We start from the raw sequence: 17,819 nt of genomic DNA on the forward strand, positions 1-17,819 counted from the left end.
ATCAGTGACCTGAACCACAACACTGACAACTGCTTAACCACTAAGCCACCAGGAAAGTCCTGCCTTTTGATTTTTAAAACCTATCCTGACATCTTTCTGTGCCTCCATGCATTTTTTTTTTTGCATCATTTTTAATGATGGCATACCAGTCATGATATGACAGGATTATAATTGTATAAGAAGTATATTGGCCTTATATTTTCAATATAGATCACAAATGTTTTTCTCAGTTAGATTTTGCCTTTTAGCTTTATGGGGAACCTCTCCTTTCATCAGTTGACCATTGTTCAATAAAAACCTGTCTCCGTCTCTCTGGGTGGCCATCTGATACATAGTATTTCCCATGTGGACAGGACCCATGTCTGTTTTTGTCCACACTGTACAGCCAGCATGGAGGATAGCATGGAGCATAATGCCTGGAGTGAAATAACTACTCAGCAAATATGTGTTGGATGATTGACTGACTCCTGATCCATGTTCCTGAGGGGAGGCCTAGGGTACCATCCACTGATTGCTGTCTTCCACTCCTGCCATGTAGCTAGTCTGCTTTCCACCTAGTAATTCATGTTCTTTGACTCCTCTTTTAGAATGTACCCTAGAAAATGTTTCAGTGGTGCAGGCAGAGGTTTATACACGAGGATGTTATCCCAGCCTTATTTACAATAGTGAAAAACTAGAAACTATTTCTGGCAACATGGAAATGATACATAGTCATGCAATAGACAAACACCAATATATATGGGATTTTGGAATGCTTTTCTGTGATGTGAGAGAATTTTTATGATTTTATAGCATAGGAAAAAAAAAAAAACCCAGAATGTAAACTTATAGGTAGGATTTCTCAACCTTGTTAAGACTGGTAGGAAATACACCAAAAAATGTTAACAAGTGGTGTGTGAACTGGGAAAGCTTTTGGCTGAAAGGATCAGAAAACCTGACTGCTAGTGCCTTAAATATAGGGGGTTTACTTTTCTCTCATAATTTATCTGGAGGTCTGAGGGGCTGGCATCAGCAGCTTGGTGATGTCAGGGCTGGCATCTCTGCAATCCTTTTTTCTTGATGGGCACAAGATGGCTGCCCCAGCTCCAGGTGTCACATCCACATCTGCAGCAGGAAGGAGGAAGAGGAATGATCTGGTACCTGCAGTGTCTGTCCCTTCTATCAGGAACATGAAGAGCCCACCCAGCAGATTTCTGTTTAGGTGTCTTTGACCAGAACTGTGTCCCATGGCTACTCTCAGCTACAAGGGAGTCTGGGAAGGTGAATATTTGGCTTCCCAATCTCTTGAGTGGAGGCAGCAATGGGGAAGGGGTGGGAATATCTGTTAGGTTCATTAATAAACAGGGTCTTCTCCTGTACTTATTTCTGGTTGGTGGGCTTAGGATATTTTTTCTTTTCTTCTTGGTTCTTCTCTATCTTGTCCAATTTTTCTGCAACATCCATTTATCACGTCTATCATTGAAAAAATACAACAGATGCCACTTTAAAATCCCTTGTAAGGTTGTGGGCGCCTATCTCTGGAAGGGTCTGTCCTGTCATCATCAGTCAAAGAAATGCAGAAGGAACTGTTGAGTTCTGTGGGAGCTGGATGAGCCCATTTATCTTCCCCAGCAACTGGGACTTCAGGGAGTGGGTGGGTGGGGAAATCTGTCGTTTTTTTTTTGATCCTCTCAGGCACCATGCCAGTTACTTGGCAGGTATCCCCTCATCTCATTCTCCTAGCAGCTTTCCTTTACAGATGAGATACAGAACCTTTAAATGACTTAAGTCACACCCATCAAGAAAGGCAAAGCAGGATCTTGGGTTATAACCCGAACCTTTAATTTTGTATATTCCTGCCACAAAGGAAGCTCAGTAAAGTTGGTGCTGATTGAATGCAGTGTTGATGCATCATTTGAATGTGCAATTAAAAAAAAAAAAAACTGCAGGCACTACTTGATAATTATTTCTTAGAGGACATCTACATTACCATTCATTTTAATGAGTGTGATTGAAAAATAGCAGGTTGCATAAACTGGCTTCAAGACAGGAATGCTGTGCTTACTCGCCTGTATCTAAAGCCCTTGACTAATTGCTGAATAAATAACTCATGTGACTCCAGATGAAAAGACAGCCAAGGGTTTGTTTCCCAAGAAGTCTTTAAATTTTTTTATTATGAAAAATTCCAAAGCTATACAAAAGCAGAGAGATGGTCATGTGAACCCCCATGTACCCATCACCCATCTTCAAGAAACATCAGTATTTTGCTAACTTTTTCATTTATTTCTCTCCCTCTTACTTCAAACAATTTAATATTATTATTATTATTTTTCTTTTTGGCTGTGCCAGCGGCATGTGCAAGTTTCCAGGCCAGGGACTGAAACTACACCATAGCAGCGACCTGAGCTGCAGCGGTGACAACACCAGATCCTTAACTGGCTGAGCCACAAGGGAACTCCTTTAAAAAAATAAACAAACCGGAGTATTTTATTTTATTGCCTTTTAAGGCCATACCTGTGGCATTTGGAAGTTCCCAGGCAAGGGGTCAAATCAGAGCTGCAGCTACAGGCCTACACCGCAGCCACAGCAATGCCAGATCCAAGCCTCATTTGCAACCTACACCACAGCTCATGGCAACGCCGGATCCTTACCTGAGCGAGGCCAGGGATTGAACCTGCATCCTCATGGATACTTGTTGGGTTTGTAATCCGCCGAGCCACAACGGGAGGAACTTCCTAAACTGGAGTATTTTAAAGCAAAACCAAAGACTCACTTCACTGTGAACATTTCTTTCTTTTTTTTTTTTTATATCGTTGATTTACGATGTTCTATCAATTTCTGCTGTACTGCGCCATGAACATTTCTATAATTGGAATGAAAAGGTTTTTGCATGGCCCTGTGCTTCTCTTTCTTTAGATCTGCTAGCACAGAAAGCAGTGATCTAAAATCAGCCTGGGGCCCCTGGGTCTCTGGGAGGCCCAGGAAACAGGCGGGGGCGGGGAGGGCACATTCCTCGCAGGCTGTGCAATTTGTTTTGCTCTAACCCAGGGCACTCCTTGGCTGAAACTCCTCCTGCCTCAGAATTGAAACTTTTCTCAAATGCTGCAGATAAAGGAGCTGGCTTCCTCTAGCTAGAGACATCTGGGGAGTGTTGCTTCTGAAACTATTTTTGGCGTGAAAATGTCACCCAAGTTGCTTGAAGTGATTTGGAAGTTTTTAGGTATTGAGAGCATCTGATGAGCGGTGGCTGAGGCCGAGTGGGTGAAGGTTAATTATTCCACAGGCCCATTCTTTCCCACCAGGGTTCTCCATTCGGATGCTCTTCCTGTTTACAGCTTGCAGTGCTTTAGGCCAAGGATTGCACCCGGGGTTGATGTGTGAAAGGCTGCAGAGCGGGTGTGGGGGAGGTGGCCTGCGGTGTGATAAATGGCAGAACCCACTGGCTGGTTGGCATTTTTTTCAGCCTGCCCTCCCAGAAGTCGTGCAGGCCACGAGATCCACGGAGGGTTCCCGGAGAAAGCTAGGACCATGTGTTTCTGGAGGAGCTGCACCAGATAAAAGACAAGGTACCAAGGATCAGGCTGGACCAGATGAGATGCTTCCCAGGATGAGTCTGCAAAAGAATAGCACAAGGAGCAAGTGGCAATTGTAGCTACGGAAACATCAGAGTGGTTCAGAAAGCGGTATGCTGGAAGGAGCCCAGATGGGGGCAAGAGGCCATCAGGAACAGGTCAAGGAGAGAAGAAGGTCAAGGCCAGTGGTTCAGGCTGCAGTGCTACTGGGGTGAAGCTGGGGAGCCTGGCGTCATTGGATAATGGTGTGCCCTGCCATTCCTACCCCACCCCCCCACCCCCGCCCCGGCTTAGGAAATGCGAAGTAGATGAACACGGAGAGGACCTGAGCGGAGGGGGTTGAGTCACCTGGAGCTGCTTTGGCTCCAAAACTCCTGACACCAGATGTGTGGGTGTTTTCAACACCAGCACCCAGTACTTCCAATCCCCAGATGCCAAGGGCATGTCCTGCAATTCAATTTAACCTGACACTAACCACCCAGAGGTAGAGCCAGATTCCACAGGTAAGGGCTTAGTCCCACAAGGCTGCCCTCACCTTGGACACCAGTCTCGAGTGCTGGGCTTGCCCCCTGTGTCTCTGACCGACTGGCTGTGGACTGAGGGCTCCCATGACTTCCTCTTCAGATTCCGTAATTTGCTGGAAAGGCTCGCAAAACGCAGGGAAACATTTTACTTCCAGTTTCTGGTTTGTTTTAAAGGATACAAATGAAAAACCAGATGCAGAAGTGAGTGGGGTGAGGAGTGGGAGAATGTGGCGCATCCTCCCAGCACCCTCCTGGCACCTCGAGATGTCCACAAACCCAGAAGCTTCCAAATCTCCTTGTTAAGGTGTTTTCTTTCTCCCTTTCTTTTTCTCTTTCTTTCTTTCTTTTTCTTTCTTTCTTTCTTTCTTTCTTTCTTTCTTTCTTTCTTTCTTTCTTTCTTTCTTTCTTTCTTTCCTTCCTTCCTTCCTTCCTTCCTTCCTTCCTTCCTTCCTTTCTTTTTTCCTTCCTTCCTTCCTTTTTGGCTGCAGCAAGCAGTGGCTTGATGTGAGATCTCAGTTCCGAGACCAGGGATTGAACTTGGGCCGCCGCCGTGAAAGCACTGAGCCCTAATCACTACGCTACCAGCGAACGCCCTTGTTTGGGATTTTTTAGTGGACGCTTCAGTACTTAGGCACTGCTGACTGAAAAGAAGAAAGCACAGCCTAAAAATTGAGAATTTTGTTTTATTCTGTGGACTTTCTGAGGATCGAAAGTGGACATAAAAATTGAGAATTGTGGGGAGTTCCCATTGTGGCACAGTGGTTAACGAATCCGACTAGGAACCATGAGGTTGTGGGTTCGATCCCTGGCCTTGCTGAGTGGGTTAAGAATCCAGAATTGCCGTGAGCTGTGGTATAGGTTGCAGACACGGCTCAGATCTGGTGTTGCTGTGGCTGTGGCATACGCCAGCAGCTGTAGCTCTGATTTGACCCCTAGCCTGGGAATCTCCATGTGCCGCAGGAGCAGCCCTAGAAAAGTCAAAAAGACAAAAAAAAAAAAAAAAAAAAAAAAAAAAAAAGAAAAAGAAAAAAAGAAAAAGAAAATGAGACATCTCAAGTTAATGAGACACAGAAAAAAGTTGAGGACTTTCAGAGTTCCCTTGTGGCACAATGGGTTAAGAATCCAGCATTGTCATGGCAGTGGCTGCTGTGGCATGGGTTTGATCCTTGGATGGAGAAATTCCACATGTGGCCAACAACAACAACAAAAAAGTGTTTACCTCTTTTCTATGTATGGGTCTGGTCTTATTGAAATCCTTCCTTTCATATGCACCTGAACATCTAGGGCCAGTATCCTGTTTTTCTCCATCCTGAAATTAAATCATTGGCCATTGGTGTTAACTCAATCTCTAGCCCCTCTCCCCTCTCCAGGGGTAGGGGGGTGGTGATTGGCGTGGAGGTGGGTAAGGGGCTGAAAGTTCCAACCCTCTAATCATGCCTGGGTCATTCTGGTGACCAGCCCTATCCTGAAGGTATCTAAGGGCCCCCACACCAGCCATCTCATTAGCATACAAAAGACGCTCTTACCACTCTAGAGGCTGTGGGAGCTGTGTGTCAGGAATCCAAGAACAAAGACCAAATATTTACTTACATTTATTATGTCACAATAACCACTTTCTCCAACTTGAGTAGTCCATGAGGTTTCACTGGGATTAAGTGGAAGAGCTGAGAGAATAACGAAAGGTCTCAGGGACCTTCATCCCACTGCCCTACCCTTGACCCGCCCTGTCCATATTGACTCCGATGAGCTCTGGGAGGTGGGAGCAAGGGAAAAGAAAGCAGAGAAGGCGAGGAAGTGGGGATCCCAGTCTTCAGCAGGGATGCTCCAAGATGCTGCTCTGGGGACTCTAACCACGGAGACTGGATATATGCAGCACAGCAGGGACCAGCTCCCTTTCCCAAACTGATTTGTCACCAAAGCAAGAAGCTCACAGCACTTCCAGTCCCATGATGTTTCTGAACTTCTTCTTAGAGTGCAAGCCCCAACTCCACCAACAGGGGGCGCTCACACCATGCTCCATGGGGCCCAACAGGCAGGATCCATATGCCTCAAGAAGAACTCCTGACAATTGCGGTGTACCATTCTCCCCTCCTGACACCTCCCCTACCCCAGGAAGAAAATTTTGCCCTTCTGGACAGTGGGACCAAGAAGCCACCTCCATTTACCTACCCACACACTGATTTGCTCACTCCCTTCGGTGATTCTCAAGGGTTTATTGAGAAATTAGGCATAGTTCACCTCTGGAATCTGGACTCCGGGTACCCCTGTGCACTGTGGCCGAGCAGATCATCCTCAGAACCAGGATTGGGGGACTTTTGTTCCTGTCCTGACTGCCACTTAAAGCTTGGGTTCTCCACTGTCACACCTGTAAAAATGGGGCCAGGGGTGCTGCTGCATTTGATCTGCTGAGCACTGAGCTATAAGACTGCTTCATAACCTTGTAAGTGCTGCGCCTACATGGTTTATTGTCATCATACAACCTCTGCCTGCCTTCTCGTGTTGGGGTGATGATCACGTGAAGGAGAAGAGATGCTAGATGCTAGGTGTGGAAGTGAACTACATATCTGAGTATAGGAAGGCAGCTATGGTTTTTTTTTGTGTGTGTGCTTTTTAGGGCCACATCTGCTGCATATGGAGGTTCCCAGGCTAGGGGTCCAGACAGAGCTACAGCTGCTGGCGTATGCCACAGCCACAGCAACACCAGATCTGAGCCGTGTCTGCAACCTATACCACAGCTCATAGCAATGCTGGATCCTTAACCCACTGAGCAAGGCCAGGGAGCGAACCCACAATCTCATGGTTCCTAGTCGGATTTGTTTCCGCTGTGCCACGATGGGAACTTCAAGTCTGCTATGGTTTTGAGGGTAAAGTACATGAATACTGTGTTCCCTGATTTCTTTGAAATATATTTTTTATTGACACGTAAAAGAAGCCAAGTCTCTCCTCTGAGATTCCACGTGTGAGGGTGGGAAGGTGGGGTGGGGGATGGAACTTTTCTCATCACATCGTCTTAAGGAGAGAAAAGCAAAGGAGATTCCTTTTTTTTTTTTTTCTTTGTAGGGCCTTACCTAAGGCATAATTCCTAGACCAGGGATCCAATCGGAGCTGCAGCTGCTGGCCTATACCATAGCCACAGCAACACCAGATCCAAGCACATCTGCGACCTACACTGCTGCTTGTGGCAATGTTGGATCTTGAACCCACTCATCGGGGCCAGGGATCAAACCCGTGTCTTCATGGATATTAATCAGGTTCTTACTGCTGACCCACAACAGGAACTCCCTAGATTGTGTTCTTAACTCGCTGAGCCACAACAGGAACTCCAGCAAAGGAGAATCTAATTCTGGGAATTCATAAAAATCTCAGCTGAAAGGGGCCTCAAAAACGGTCTTTGAGCCTTCTTGTTTTATAGATGGGAAGTCAAGGCCCAGAGAAAGGAAAAAAATGCCCAAGATCACTCAGTGTGTGCATGGCTTCAAGCCCAGGTGTGCCTACCTCCTCGACCTGCATGATCCCCCATCCTCATTCCCAGCCAGGCCATAGTGGGGTCCCTGGCTCCCTGCCCCAACCCCCCTCATTGAACACCTGCCTTGACTGCACATGTAGCCTGGAATACAAGCCGCTGGGGGTATAAATTGCCATCACGCCCTAATGCCATGTAGGTGGTGGATGTAGGAGGGATTCATTGTGTCATTAAATTCAGAAATCATTTCAGAAATCAGAGGTGGGGGTTATGTGCTGGTGTTGGGAGCAGAGATGAGTTTTATTTTCTCCTTTATAATTTTCAAGATTTTCCAACACTTTACAACAAACTTTAAAAACCCCACCCCCTCTAAATATTCTTTGAAAAAAAAAGGAAACCAGAGAGTGATGAAACGCCCAGCTCTGTCCTGAGGTCCAGCAAGCAAGGCCAACCCGTATCTGTCCTGCCAGGCAGAGCGGGCAGCTGGAAGAAGTCCTGAAGGTCATCCAACTCCCCCGCTTGGCATCCGAGGTCACTGGGCGGCGTCACCCCACCTCCTCACTTTCGTTCTCCCCATCCCCTACCCCGGACATCTCCTCCCAAGACCCTCACCAAACTGGACCCATGTTTCAGGGTCCAACAACCGACTCCGCTAGTGCCATGAGACGTTTTAAAGCTCACCCTCCCCAGTTGGGACAAACACCTGCCTCTCTCCTCTCACCACCAGAGGACCTTTATTTGGACCTGTTTTATAATCCTTATCATCTGACGTGTCCTGGTGTCATTTGTACCCACGTCTGTCTCTCCTCCTGGGCTGAAGCCTCCTCCAGGGTGGGACCTACGTATTACGCATCTTTGTGCTCCCAATACCATCCCCAGGCTGGGACGCGCTAGACATCAAACGAATGTTTGTTGAACTGAAATGAGTTGAAAATACAGCATCCTTACAGAGGGATGGTGTGTTACATCCGTTTCTGGCAGGGCTCGTCAGCCTCGGCATTGGTGTCATCTGGGGTTGAGCTCTAGGTGGTGGGGAGCTGTCCCGTTTAACAGTACCCCCAGCCTCTACCTTCTAGATGCCGGTGGACACCTCCAGTTGTGACAGCCTAAAATTTGGGCACTGCCAAATGTCCCCTGGGGAAGACACTGTCTCTTGTTGAGAATCCCTGGTATATGGTTTTAAAGGGTTTTCATAAACAATCCTTAGGAGTAGGAGGCATTCCCATTTGATAGATGAGAAAAGCGAGGCTCAGGGAGAGCTTAGATTTGAAACGGCAGGTCTCCCATTCCAAAGCCATCACTGACCCCACTGTCCTGGAGGCCTCCCAGGACCCCAGCTGGGTCTTTGCTTCTCCACTGCGGTGTGACCCATGTCCCAGGTTCCACCCTGTCCCCTCTCCCTCTGCGCCCCCTCCATGGCCTGTGCCAGGCTGGGACCCTCTGGTTGACCCTACTCATGCATGCAGACCAGACCTCAGGCTCTGCCTGAACATCTGTCACATCTTCAGCACCTTGTCCTCCTCCCCGTGCTTGAACACGCTGATGGTGACCTGTCCCGTCTCGGAGCCATACTTGTTCTTGACGAAGACGCCATAGCGCCCGCTGTCCTCACTGTTGACCCTCTCGATGGTGATGGTCACCTCCGACCCCCTCACCTCCATGTGGTAGCGGTCAAGGAAGGTGACGGGCTGGTCATTCTTCAGCCAAGAGATTTCAGGGGCAGGGTCTCCTGAGACAACGCAGGTCAAGCACAGGGTCTGTGTGAAAGGACAGGAAGGGCACGTTCTGTCTCTCCCCTCGCAATGACCCTTGACATTCATCTTCACTCTCCCAGGGAGCTCCCAGGGCAAGTTGCTCCTTGTGATACATTTATCCTGTGTGTTTTATGGTCACTCATAAAGTAACAACATTTTACTTCAACTCCACACTCTCCATCCTCAAGTCAATGGAAACACTAGTAATTTTGGACAATTACTGTAATTTCTTTTTTTTAGGGCCACACCCATGGAACATGGACGTTCTCAGGCTAAGGGCTGAATCAGAGCTATAGCTGCCGGCTTTCCCCACAGCCACAGCAACGCCAGATCCGAGCTGCATCTGCGACCTTCACCACAGCTCACGGCAATGCCGCATCCTTAACCCGCTGAGTGAGGCCAGGGATCAAACCCGAATCCTCATGGATACTCGTCAGGTTCACTTCTGCTGGGCCACAAAGGGAACCCAGACAATTATTACTCTAGCAATTACCTACCCCAGAAGGGCCTGAACTGTTATTGCTTTTTTTTTTTTTTTTTTTTTTTTTGTCTTTTTGTCTTTTAGGGCTGCACTCAGGCATGTGGAGGTCCCCGGGGTAGGGGTCCCATCGGAATGGTAGCCGCTGACCTACACCACAGCCACAGCAGTGCCAGATCCTTAACCCACTGAGCAAGGCCAGGGGTCAAACCTGAGTCCTCATGGATACTAGTTGGATTCGTTACCGCTGAGCCATCACGAGAACTCCCGTTATTACTTTTTTTGTTGCATATTTCACCATGATTTTTACCATGCAAATAAGGCTATGTTGCTTTAACATAAAGATTTATGAACTGAGTTTGAAATTTTTTTTTTTTTGGTCTTTTTAGGGCCACACCTGTGGTATATGGAAGTTCCCAGTCTATGGGTTGAATCAGAGCTGCAGCTGCTGGCCTATGCCACAGCCACAGCAACACTAGATCTGAGCTGTGTCTTGGACATACACCTCAGCTCACTTCAATGCCAGATCCTTAACCCACTGAGCAAGGCCAGGGATTGAACCTGCGTCTTCATGGATTCTAGTCAGATGCATTTCCGCTGAGCCACGATGGGAACTCCAAGTTTGAAAATTCTTGAACCAGCTCAGCTCAGAGCACTCTAGTGTAATGGTCAAATACTCAGAGTCTGGAGCTGGGCTGCCTGTGTGTGAATCTCAGCTCTGCTCCTTTAAGCTGTGTGACCTTAGGTAAATCCCTTAATCTGTCTGAGTCTGTTACCTCAGCCAAGAAGCATGACAAGTGATAGCACATGCTTTCATATGGCTGCCTTGAAGGTTAAATAATGGAATCGTGCCAGGGACAAAGTAAGCAACATAAAAATGTGAGCTATCACTTCCTAGAATATTAGGCTTCATAATTTCAGTCCTGAAAGAGCTTTTCTTTCTTTCTTTCTTTTGCCTTTTCTAGGGCCACTCCCATGGCATATGAAGGTTCCCAGGCTAGGGGTCTCATCGGAGCTATAGCTGCCAGCCTATACCAGAGCCACAGCAACGCCAGATCCGCATCGTGTCTGCAACCTACACCACAGCTCACGGCAGCGCCAGATCCTTAACCCACTGAGTGAGGCCAGGGATCGAACCTGCAACTTCATGGTTCCTAGTCGGATTCGTGAACCACTGAGCCACGATGAGAACTCCATCCTGAAAGAGCTTTTATGAATCATTTAGTCGAGCTCCTGTGGAGCTAAATCCTGTGGAACCTGGAGAGATAGGGTAGAGCTGGGGCGAGTCCCCCGTGGGCCTGACACCAGCCTCAGTGTCTTCCCTTTCTACCACCTGGGACCAGTGAGGTGTAGTCACTTGACCAGACTGTGGTAGGATCTGGCCTGTTTGGCTCTGGAATCCACAATCCTTTTTTTTTTTTTTTTTTTCCACAGTTGTACCTGCAACATAGAGAACTATGGCTAGGGAGTCAAAAGAGCTGTAGCTGAGGCCTATCCCATCGCCACGGCCACACCAGATCTGAGCTGCATCTGTGACCTACGCCACAGCTTGTGGCAATGCCACACTCAACCCACTGAGCGAGGCCAGGGCTGGTACCTGAATCTGCACAGAGACAAGGTTGGGTTCTTAACTTGCTGACCCACAAGGGGCACTCCAACTCAGTGCTTTGCTGTTTCATGCTCTTTGATGGATGGAGGAGGGAAGCCAGGGTGTGAACGCTGGCTGGGGGCTGGGGATGATCAGTACCTTATCTTCCATGATTGTGGCCACGTCCGGCAGGCCCCTCACCACTTTGGCACGATCTGGAAGGGAGAAACAAGACCCCTGGGGATGAATGTTTTCCCGCTGGCTGCTTCCCAGAAGCAGGTTCCATGGGGGGTTGAGGTTTATTTATTTATTTGCCTTTTTTTTTTTTTTTTTTTTTTTAGGGCCATGCATAGGGTATATGGAGGTTCCCAGGCTAGGGGTCGAATCGGAGTTACAGCTGCTGGCCTACACCACAGCCATAGCAATGCAGGATCCTCAACCCACTGAGTGAGGCCAGGGACCAAACCCACGTCCTCATGGATACCAGTCAGGTTTGTTACCGCTGAGCCACGACGGGAACTCTCTCTGAGTTCCTTTACCTACTTTCATCAGGTGGGGTGGGCCTCTTTAAACTTGTATTATGTATTTCCTCGTTTTCACAAACCGCAGCTCGGGGACATAATGTATTTCTGTCACTGAGCTGAAGGTATCGTCATGATTGGTGGTACCTGGAGGGGATGGTGAGCTGCCCCTCCCCTCGAGAGCTGGGTGAGAAGGTGAAGAAGCTTGAACTGATGGCTCTGAGCCTGACTGGGCAAAATGCACACGTGGCTGTGGTGAACCAGCGGAGGAGTGCACTGGAAGGAAGCTCTTGGGACATGAACTCTGGTCGAGGGGGGACCTGGCGGCCATGGTGGTTGGGCAGGAAGAAAATGTGGTTGTAAATCACTGAGTAGAAACCCACCAAACTCCTTATGTGGCAACCGAGGCTGTGGGGATGGACTCTAGACCGCAATCGGACGTGCAAAGAGCCCACAGTGGCTGGTGTCTGTGCAGGGGATGGAGGGGAGCAGGGGTTGAGTGGGGGGAGAGGGTGGCCTCAGAGGTGGACACCATTGTGGGCGGGAATGTTCCCCAGGCCGGTCATGGCGGGGTGCAATGGTCCACTTCCCCAGTGGACTCTTGACTCCACAAACCCCAGCAGCGACGGTTGGGGAGTTCAGTTCTCCTCTCCTAGGGTTCTGGAGGGGATGTCCTGTCCAGGCATTCCGGGGTGGGAGGGCACGTGATTGGACAGTGGTGTGATGGGCTGAGTTGGGTCTCTGGGCTGCAGAGGCGCCCCTCCCCCGCCACTGCCAGGGCTCTTCAGTGTCCTTAAACCCCAGATTGCCCCCTTCCAGATTTCAGCTATGAACAGCCTGCACTTCCTGCCAAGCAAGGACGCTTTGGGACACAGGGAGGGTGAATCCTTCCTCCTACAAATGGCTCCAAATAGTCAGTTTCCTGCCCTGTTGTCAGGTTGTCCGGGGCTGCTTTGCTCTGTTGCCCGGAGTTTTTCCATCATGGAAAGTCCTACCTTGACCCGCTGGGCCAGTAAGACCAGAAAGCCAGCCTCTTGGCTTTAGATCTGGCTGAGGGAGATCCGGTGAAGTCCAGTACATGGACTTGGTGGTGGCCCTGGGCAGCTCAGAGGCTGTATCCAGGATTAGATGAGGCCCTAGGACCCTAACAGCCAGAATCAACTTCAACTTTAAAGTAGATCCCTCCAAGGCCTCATGCTGAGAGGCCAGCCCAGCCTTGGTCCCATCTGTTCCCTGCCTTGGAGTTCCACCGCCACTGCTTGTGTGCCCACTCGGCACCAGGCTCACACCAGGCGCATCCATATCCATGATCTCAGGTACCTGTGGACTCCTTATCCACCTGTCCTCGTGCTGCCGCTGCCTAGGTCTCCTGGCAGCTCTGTGACAGCTCAGAGCCACACACACCCCCAAAGGGAACTGGGACTCCAGCTGCCCCGAGGCATGAGCGGCTAGGAAGCTGCCCCAAACGCAGCAATGGAAATGACTGAAATATGACTGGACTTACTCTTCTCGATGATGGCCAAGGCTCTGAAAAACAGAAATGGGAAAAAGGGTCGTGGTTCCACTTGTTAAAGGACAGTCCTGCCCAGGTGGGGGTGGGGGGGCAGGGGAAAGGTGGAGGGGGCTGGCCTCCCAGTAAGCGGTTCTATGCTCAGGTGCCCCAGGGGCCTTGATCACACTGGGAAATGCCAAGGGAACTTACTTCAGTCTCTGGTGCTCAGCCATGGCATCCTCAAAGGCTGCGAGAAGAAGGGGAAAAGGGGTGTCAGGGCATCTGCCCCCTCCTCATCCCCCCACCCCGGCAAGCTGCAGGTTCAGGGCCCAGTACTGACTGTTCCTCCAGTCTCTCCGTTCCAGCATTCTCTTGGGGCAGTGCCAGGATTGGGTGGGGAGATGGGAGTCTCCCTAAAAGACCATGGGGTTTTCTAAACAGGGTCCATTGAGGTCAGACAGATGGAAAACTCACCTTGCCCTGAGAGATCAGTTGAGAGCTGCCGGACTTCCTTCCCGGCTGCTATCTCTAAAGTGTATTTGCCCTTGTCAGAGTCTTTGGGGTCCAGGATGTGGAGCCAGATCTCATCCAGGGTGGTGCCAGCCCTCACCCGGTCACCGCTCTCCAGGCGTTTCTCTCTGAACGTGAGGGCAAAGAAATGGTTAACACAGCTCAGCCTGGGACAGGCTGGCTGTCTGCGCATCTATAGGCACCCTGGCCCCAAACTCCTCTTCTGGGGTTTTATTTCCAGATGTGTAGGCTGAAAGTGGTGACCATCCCTGAGACACTCGATAAATACCCACTCATCCGTCATTCATTCATTCATCAAACCTTGTGCCCGTGCTGAATCTGTATTTGTGACATGTCCTACATTAGGAAATGGTACTTCAGGGTCAGTGGCCACCTCTCTCCACCTCACATATGAGAGTCACTTTCTAACCTCATCCTAAAACCTCCCAGGATTTCTTCCCACAAGTGTTCTCCCTTAACTCTTAGAAATTATTTCAACTTTTTTCCTTCTTTACTTAAATTTCATTCCTGGAGACACCTGGCCCACAACCCCAGTGTTGTGCTTCAGAAGTGACACCTCTGGGTTGAGTCACGGGGACTCAAAAACTCTAGAGAAGGAGCTTCATTGCTCTGAAATTCAACATGGCATTGGGCTCACTTGCTTGACAAATTTGACTAAGTCAGTCTGGCCTTCTCCAGAGAATGGGTGCAGTCATGTCTGCCCCACAAGGCAGAGGCATGCAAATAAGAAGCACTGGGAAAATTCTGTTCTCAGACTCTCTGGGGTCACCTAGCTTCTGGCTGAGTCTCTGATACCTGAGCCTGCTTTCAACCCTGGCCCTCAGTTAATTGTCAGCCCCACGGGTCCCTCTGCCTGTACCTCTCCCCTCAGCCTGGCTGCCTGAGTTTGCTACAGCTGCAAACACCCACAAGGATACCATGACTCATTTGACCATATGGTTCTTCCTTGTTCCTGCATCCTTCTCTCCCCCAGTTCCCAGGTGCCGCTTTAAGACAATGATCCTTCTGTGACCATGGATATTCTGGGAAAACAATCTTAGCACCACTTTCCCTAGGGAGCCCCCCTCAGTGCCTCACCACTGTTCCCTGTCCCTGACTCCCTCTGTGGACAGCACTACCAGTGGGAGACCCTGTCTCTGCCAAGCCCCTGGGACTGGGCTTTGCAGCAGGTGCTGGGCGAGGGCTCCAGGGCAAGGCCAACCTACTTGTGGAACCAGGTGGTTTTCATGTACTTCACATTGTAGTACTTGACCCTGCTGAAGATCCGGATCCCTTCCTCTGTCCCTTGGATTTTCAGTGGGGTCGCAGAGAGGGCTGGGGAGGAAGAGAAGAAGGGTGAGTCATCCCCAAGGCCCTTTGGCAGCACATCTGGGGGGCAGTCAGCTCACTCCTGCCCTGGGGTGTGGTGGTGCTGGGGGAATGCAGTGTGGTGAGGAGGCAGGAACGTCTCCCTCTCCCCCAGTCTTTGAGGTTGGAAACTAAACCCACACCCCTGGCAGCCAAGGATGGCTGGAGCCCTGCCCCCCCCAACCCCAGGAGGCTATGTGGTATTGGGGCAGGGCTGGGCAAAGAGGGGGCTTGCTTACCACCAATCCTGCCCAGCTCAGTGAAGATGTCGTCCAGGGCTGAAGGGAGACAGAGGGAAGGGTCAGCAGATGGCGGGCTCCCCACAGATGCTTGGGACAGGGGTGGGGGCACGTCCTTGGACAAGGCTGGTGGAGCTTATGAACAGCTCCCAGGATGCAGGCTTGGGGGCGGGGAGGGGATCTGGGGCGCGTTCGACTGATGCAGCCCTGGGGGTGGGGGTGGGGCTGGGGCGACACGGATGGAGGATGGATGGGTCAACCTGACGATTTTCCTGCAGGCTGAGCTAACCAGCCCTGTGAGGGGTCTGGGCCCCACGGTGGGGCAGAGCAGAGAACTCAGGCTCTGGGTTGAGTAGCCTGGGTTTGTTGTGGGATAGTGCAGAAAACATGGGCATCAGCATCACACTGGCCAGACCCTGGCCACTGGCCAGCTGTGTAGCCGTGGGCAGGTCACTTAACCCCCCTGAGCCTCAGCTGCCCCAGGGGACATGGATCCCATACGTTTACCCCATGGGTCACAGTGAGGCCCTTTCAGCCCGTCTCTAACCTCATGGCTCCTACCTTCACCTGTGAGGTCCAGGATGGTGTCGTCCTCCCCCCGATCGTCAGAAACCTCCGCTCTGTAGACGCCCTTGTCCTCCTTGGACAGCTGGAAAGAAGGACGAGAGAAGGTGTTTCTGGCCTGGGTTCCAGAAGGAGCGATGGGCAGCAGTTCGGGAGGCCTGGGCTCCAGGCCTGTCCCAACTCTGTGTGTGACCTCAAGCAAGAGGCTTCTCTTCCCTGGGCCTCAGTTTACGCACGTGCAATGGGTGATGTGTAAGGCTCCTTTCTCCTCCAGAGCCTTTGATCCCAAGCTCATGGCTTATCTGGGCCTGGGGGCAGGAAGGGGAGTCTGCGGCTGGAAACCGCAGGTGGATTTTCAGGGAGCTGCTTTGAGTAGAGCAGAGCGAGCCCCCCTTGCAGAGCTGCGTTGAGCGGAGCACACCCTCCCCCTGAGCTGCTCTGCTCCCTGTGGCCCCCAGATGGAAGGACCTTTCTGCCCTCGCAGAAGGAAGGTGCTTTTTTCTGCTCAGGACAAGGGGATCCTTCTTAGCACATGCTTGTCAACCCCAAGTAAAGCCTCAATCCACACTCAGCAAAGCTGGGCTGTGCTTCGAGAGCAAGGTCAGAGGTCAACGGTGCCCTCTCATGATACAGCATCTCCTTTGGGGCCTGGGGTGGGGGTGATATTCTGCCTCCCTGTCCCCTCAAAACACCCTTCCCACCCTGACCATCTCTACATAGGGTGCTTTGAGCAGGATCCAAGGCAGAGGCATCTCTTAATATGGGGATCGAAGGCTGAAAACCCCAAGAGTCCTGTCCTATGTCCCTTCCCCCCACCCTCAGTGAAGGCTCCAAAGTTCCAGCCAAACCCTGGGGAGGGCGACTGGAGAGATTTCTGGACCGATTCTCTAGCCTTGAATCTTGGTATTTAAACCCTCTGGGCCTCTGGGGGCACAGCCTTGGCCCTGGCTTAGGCACTATCTGCGGTCGTTGTGGGGATCGAGGGAGAGGACACTTCAAAAGCCAGAAAGTTGTGCACCAATACGCCAGATAATTATGACAAGACTCCGTAGCTATTAAGCACCCACTTGAGGCCAAGCCCTGTGCCAGGAGTTTGCACGGTGATGACAAAGGCCAAATTGGCATCATCTTGGCTGGGATTTGGGACGGGACCCTGAAACCACGATTCCTTCCTCGTCAGCAATCCTGCATTTACCGCAGTCCTTGGCACATAGGGAGGCTACAGAAATCAGTGGTAGGGCGGAAAAACACCGAATGCTTAAGAATAAGGCTTGTATTTATCTCTTAACCAGGTCTCACTCCTCCAAGGGCCATGAGGTGGACGTGGGTTGGAGAAGTGAGCTCCAGGGAGTTTCCATCGTGGCTCAGCAGTTTAAGCACCCATGAGGACATGTGTTTGATCCTTGGCCTTGCTCAGTGGGTTAAAGGATCCGGTGTTGCCGTGAGCTGTGTAGGTCGCAGACTTGGCTTGGATCTGGTGTTGCTGTGGCTGTGGCTTAGGCCGGCAGCTGCAGCTCTGATTCAACCCCTAACCTGGGAACCTCCAGGCCTGCTCTGCTCTAGCCCAGACTGTTTCATAGAGACAGCCTTCCTATCCCACATCTCAGGCTGCAGGGGCAGGAAGGAATATATGAGAGAGCGTCCCTTTTGACTTGCTCGAGTTATAGATGAAAATTGAGGTCAGAGAGGGACAGTGACTAGCCCAAGGCTACACAGTCAGTGGCAGGGCCAGGAGTGAAATCCAAATGAGAGGAAAAATCAGTATTA

General features: G+C 50.5%; 1 protein-coding gene and 1 long non-coding RNA gene across 3 annotated transcripts in view; both read right to left on the minus strand.

The window, feature by feature from the left end:
* LOC102160820 lies at positions 65-2,689 on the minus strand. Its single transcript, XR_300432.3, has 2 exons — positions 2,631-2,689; positions 65-1,104 (listed from the first exon to the last, which is right to left on the minus strand). It is a non-coding gene; the product is annotated as an uncharacterized LOC102160820 (long non-coding RNA).
* The window catches only part of MYOM3 (myomesin 3), a 55,630-nt gene continuing 45,617 nt past the window's right edge, over positions 7,807-17,819 (minus strand). Inside the window, exons 31-38 of one of the 2 annotated variants that reach the window (XM_021095533.1) lie at positions 16,050-16,137; positions 15,489-15,527; positions 15,108-15,216; positions 13,846-14,009; positions 13,582-13,618; positions 13,384-13,406; positions 11,518-11,573; positions 7,807-9,295 (exon numbers count right to left, since the gene is read on the minus strand). In XM_021095533.1, the coding sequence (XP_020951192.1) occupies positions 9,035-9,295; positions 11,518-11,573; positions 13,384-13,406; positions 13,582-13,618; positions 13,846-14,009; positions 15,108-15,216; positions 15,489-15,527; positions 16,050-16,137 (777 nt within the window). In that variant the 3' untranslated portion in view covers positions 7,807-9,034. The remainder of the gene's footprint in view (positions 9,296-11,517; positions 11,574-13,383; positions 13,407-13,581; positions 13,619-13,845; positions 14,010-15,107; positions 15,217-15,488; positions 15,528-16,049; positions 16,138-17,819) is intronic. The other variant, XM_021095534.1, reaches the window with a different exon arrangement.

This window comes from Sus scrofa, chromosome 6, assembly GCF_000003025.6.
Source record: "Sus scrofa isolate TJ Tabasco breed Duroc chromosome 6, Sscrofa11.1, whole genome shotgun sequence".
Taxonomy (NCBI): Eukaryota; Metazoa; Chordata; class Mammalia; order Artiodactyla; family Suidae; genus Sus; species Sus scrofa.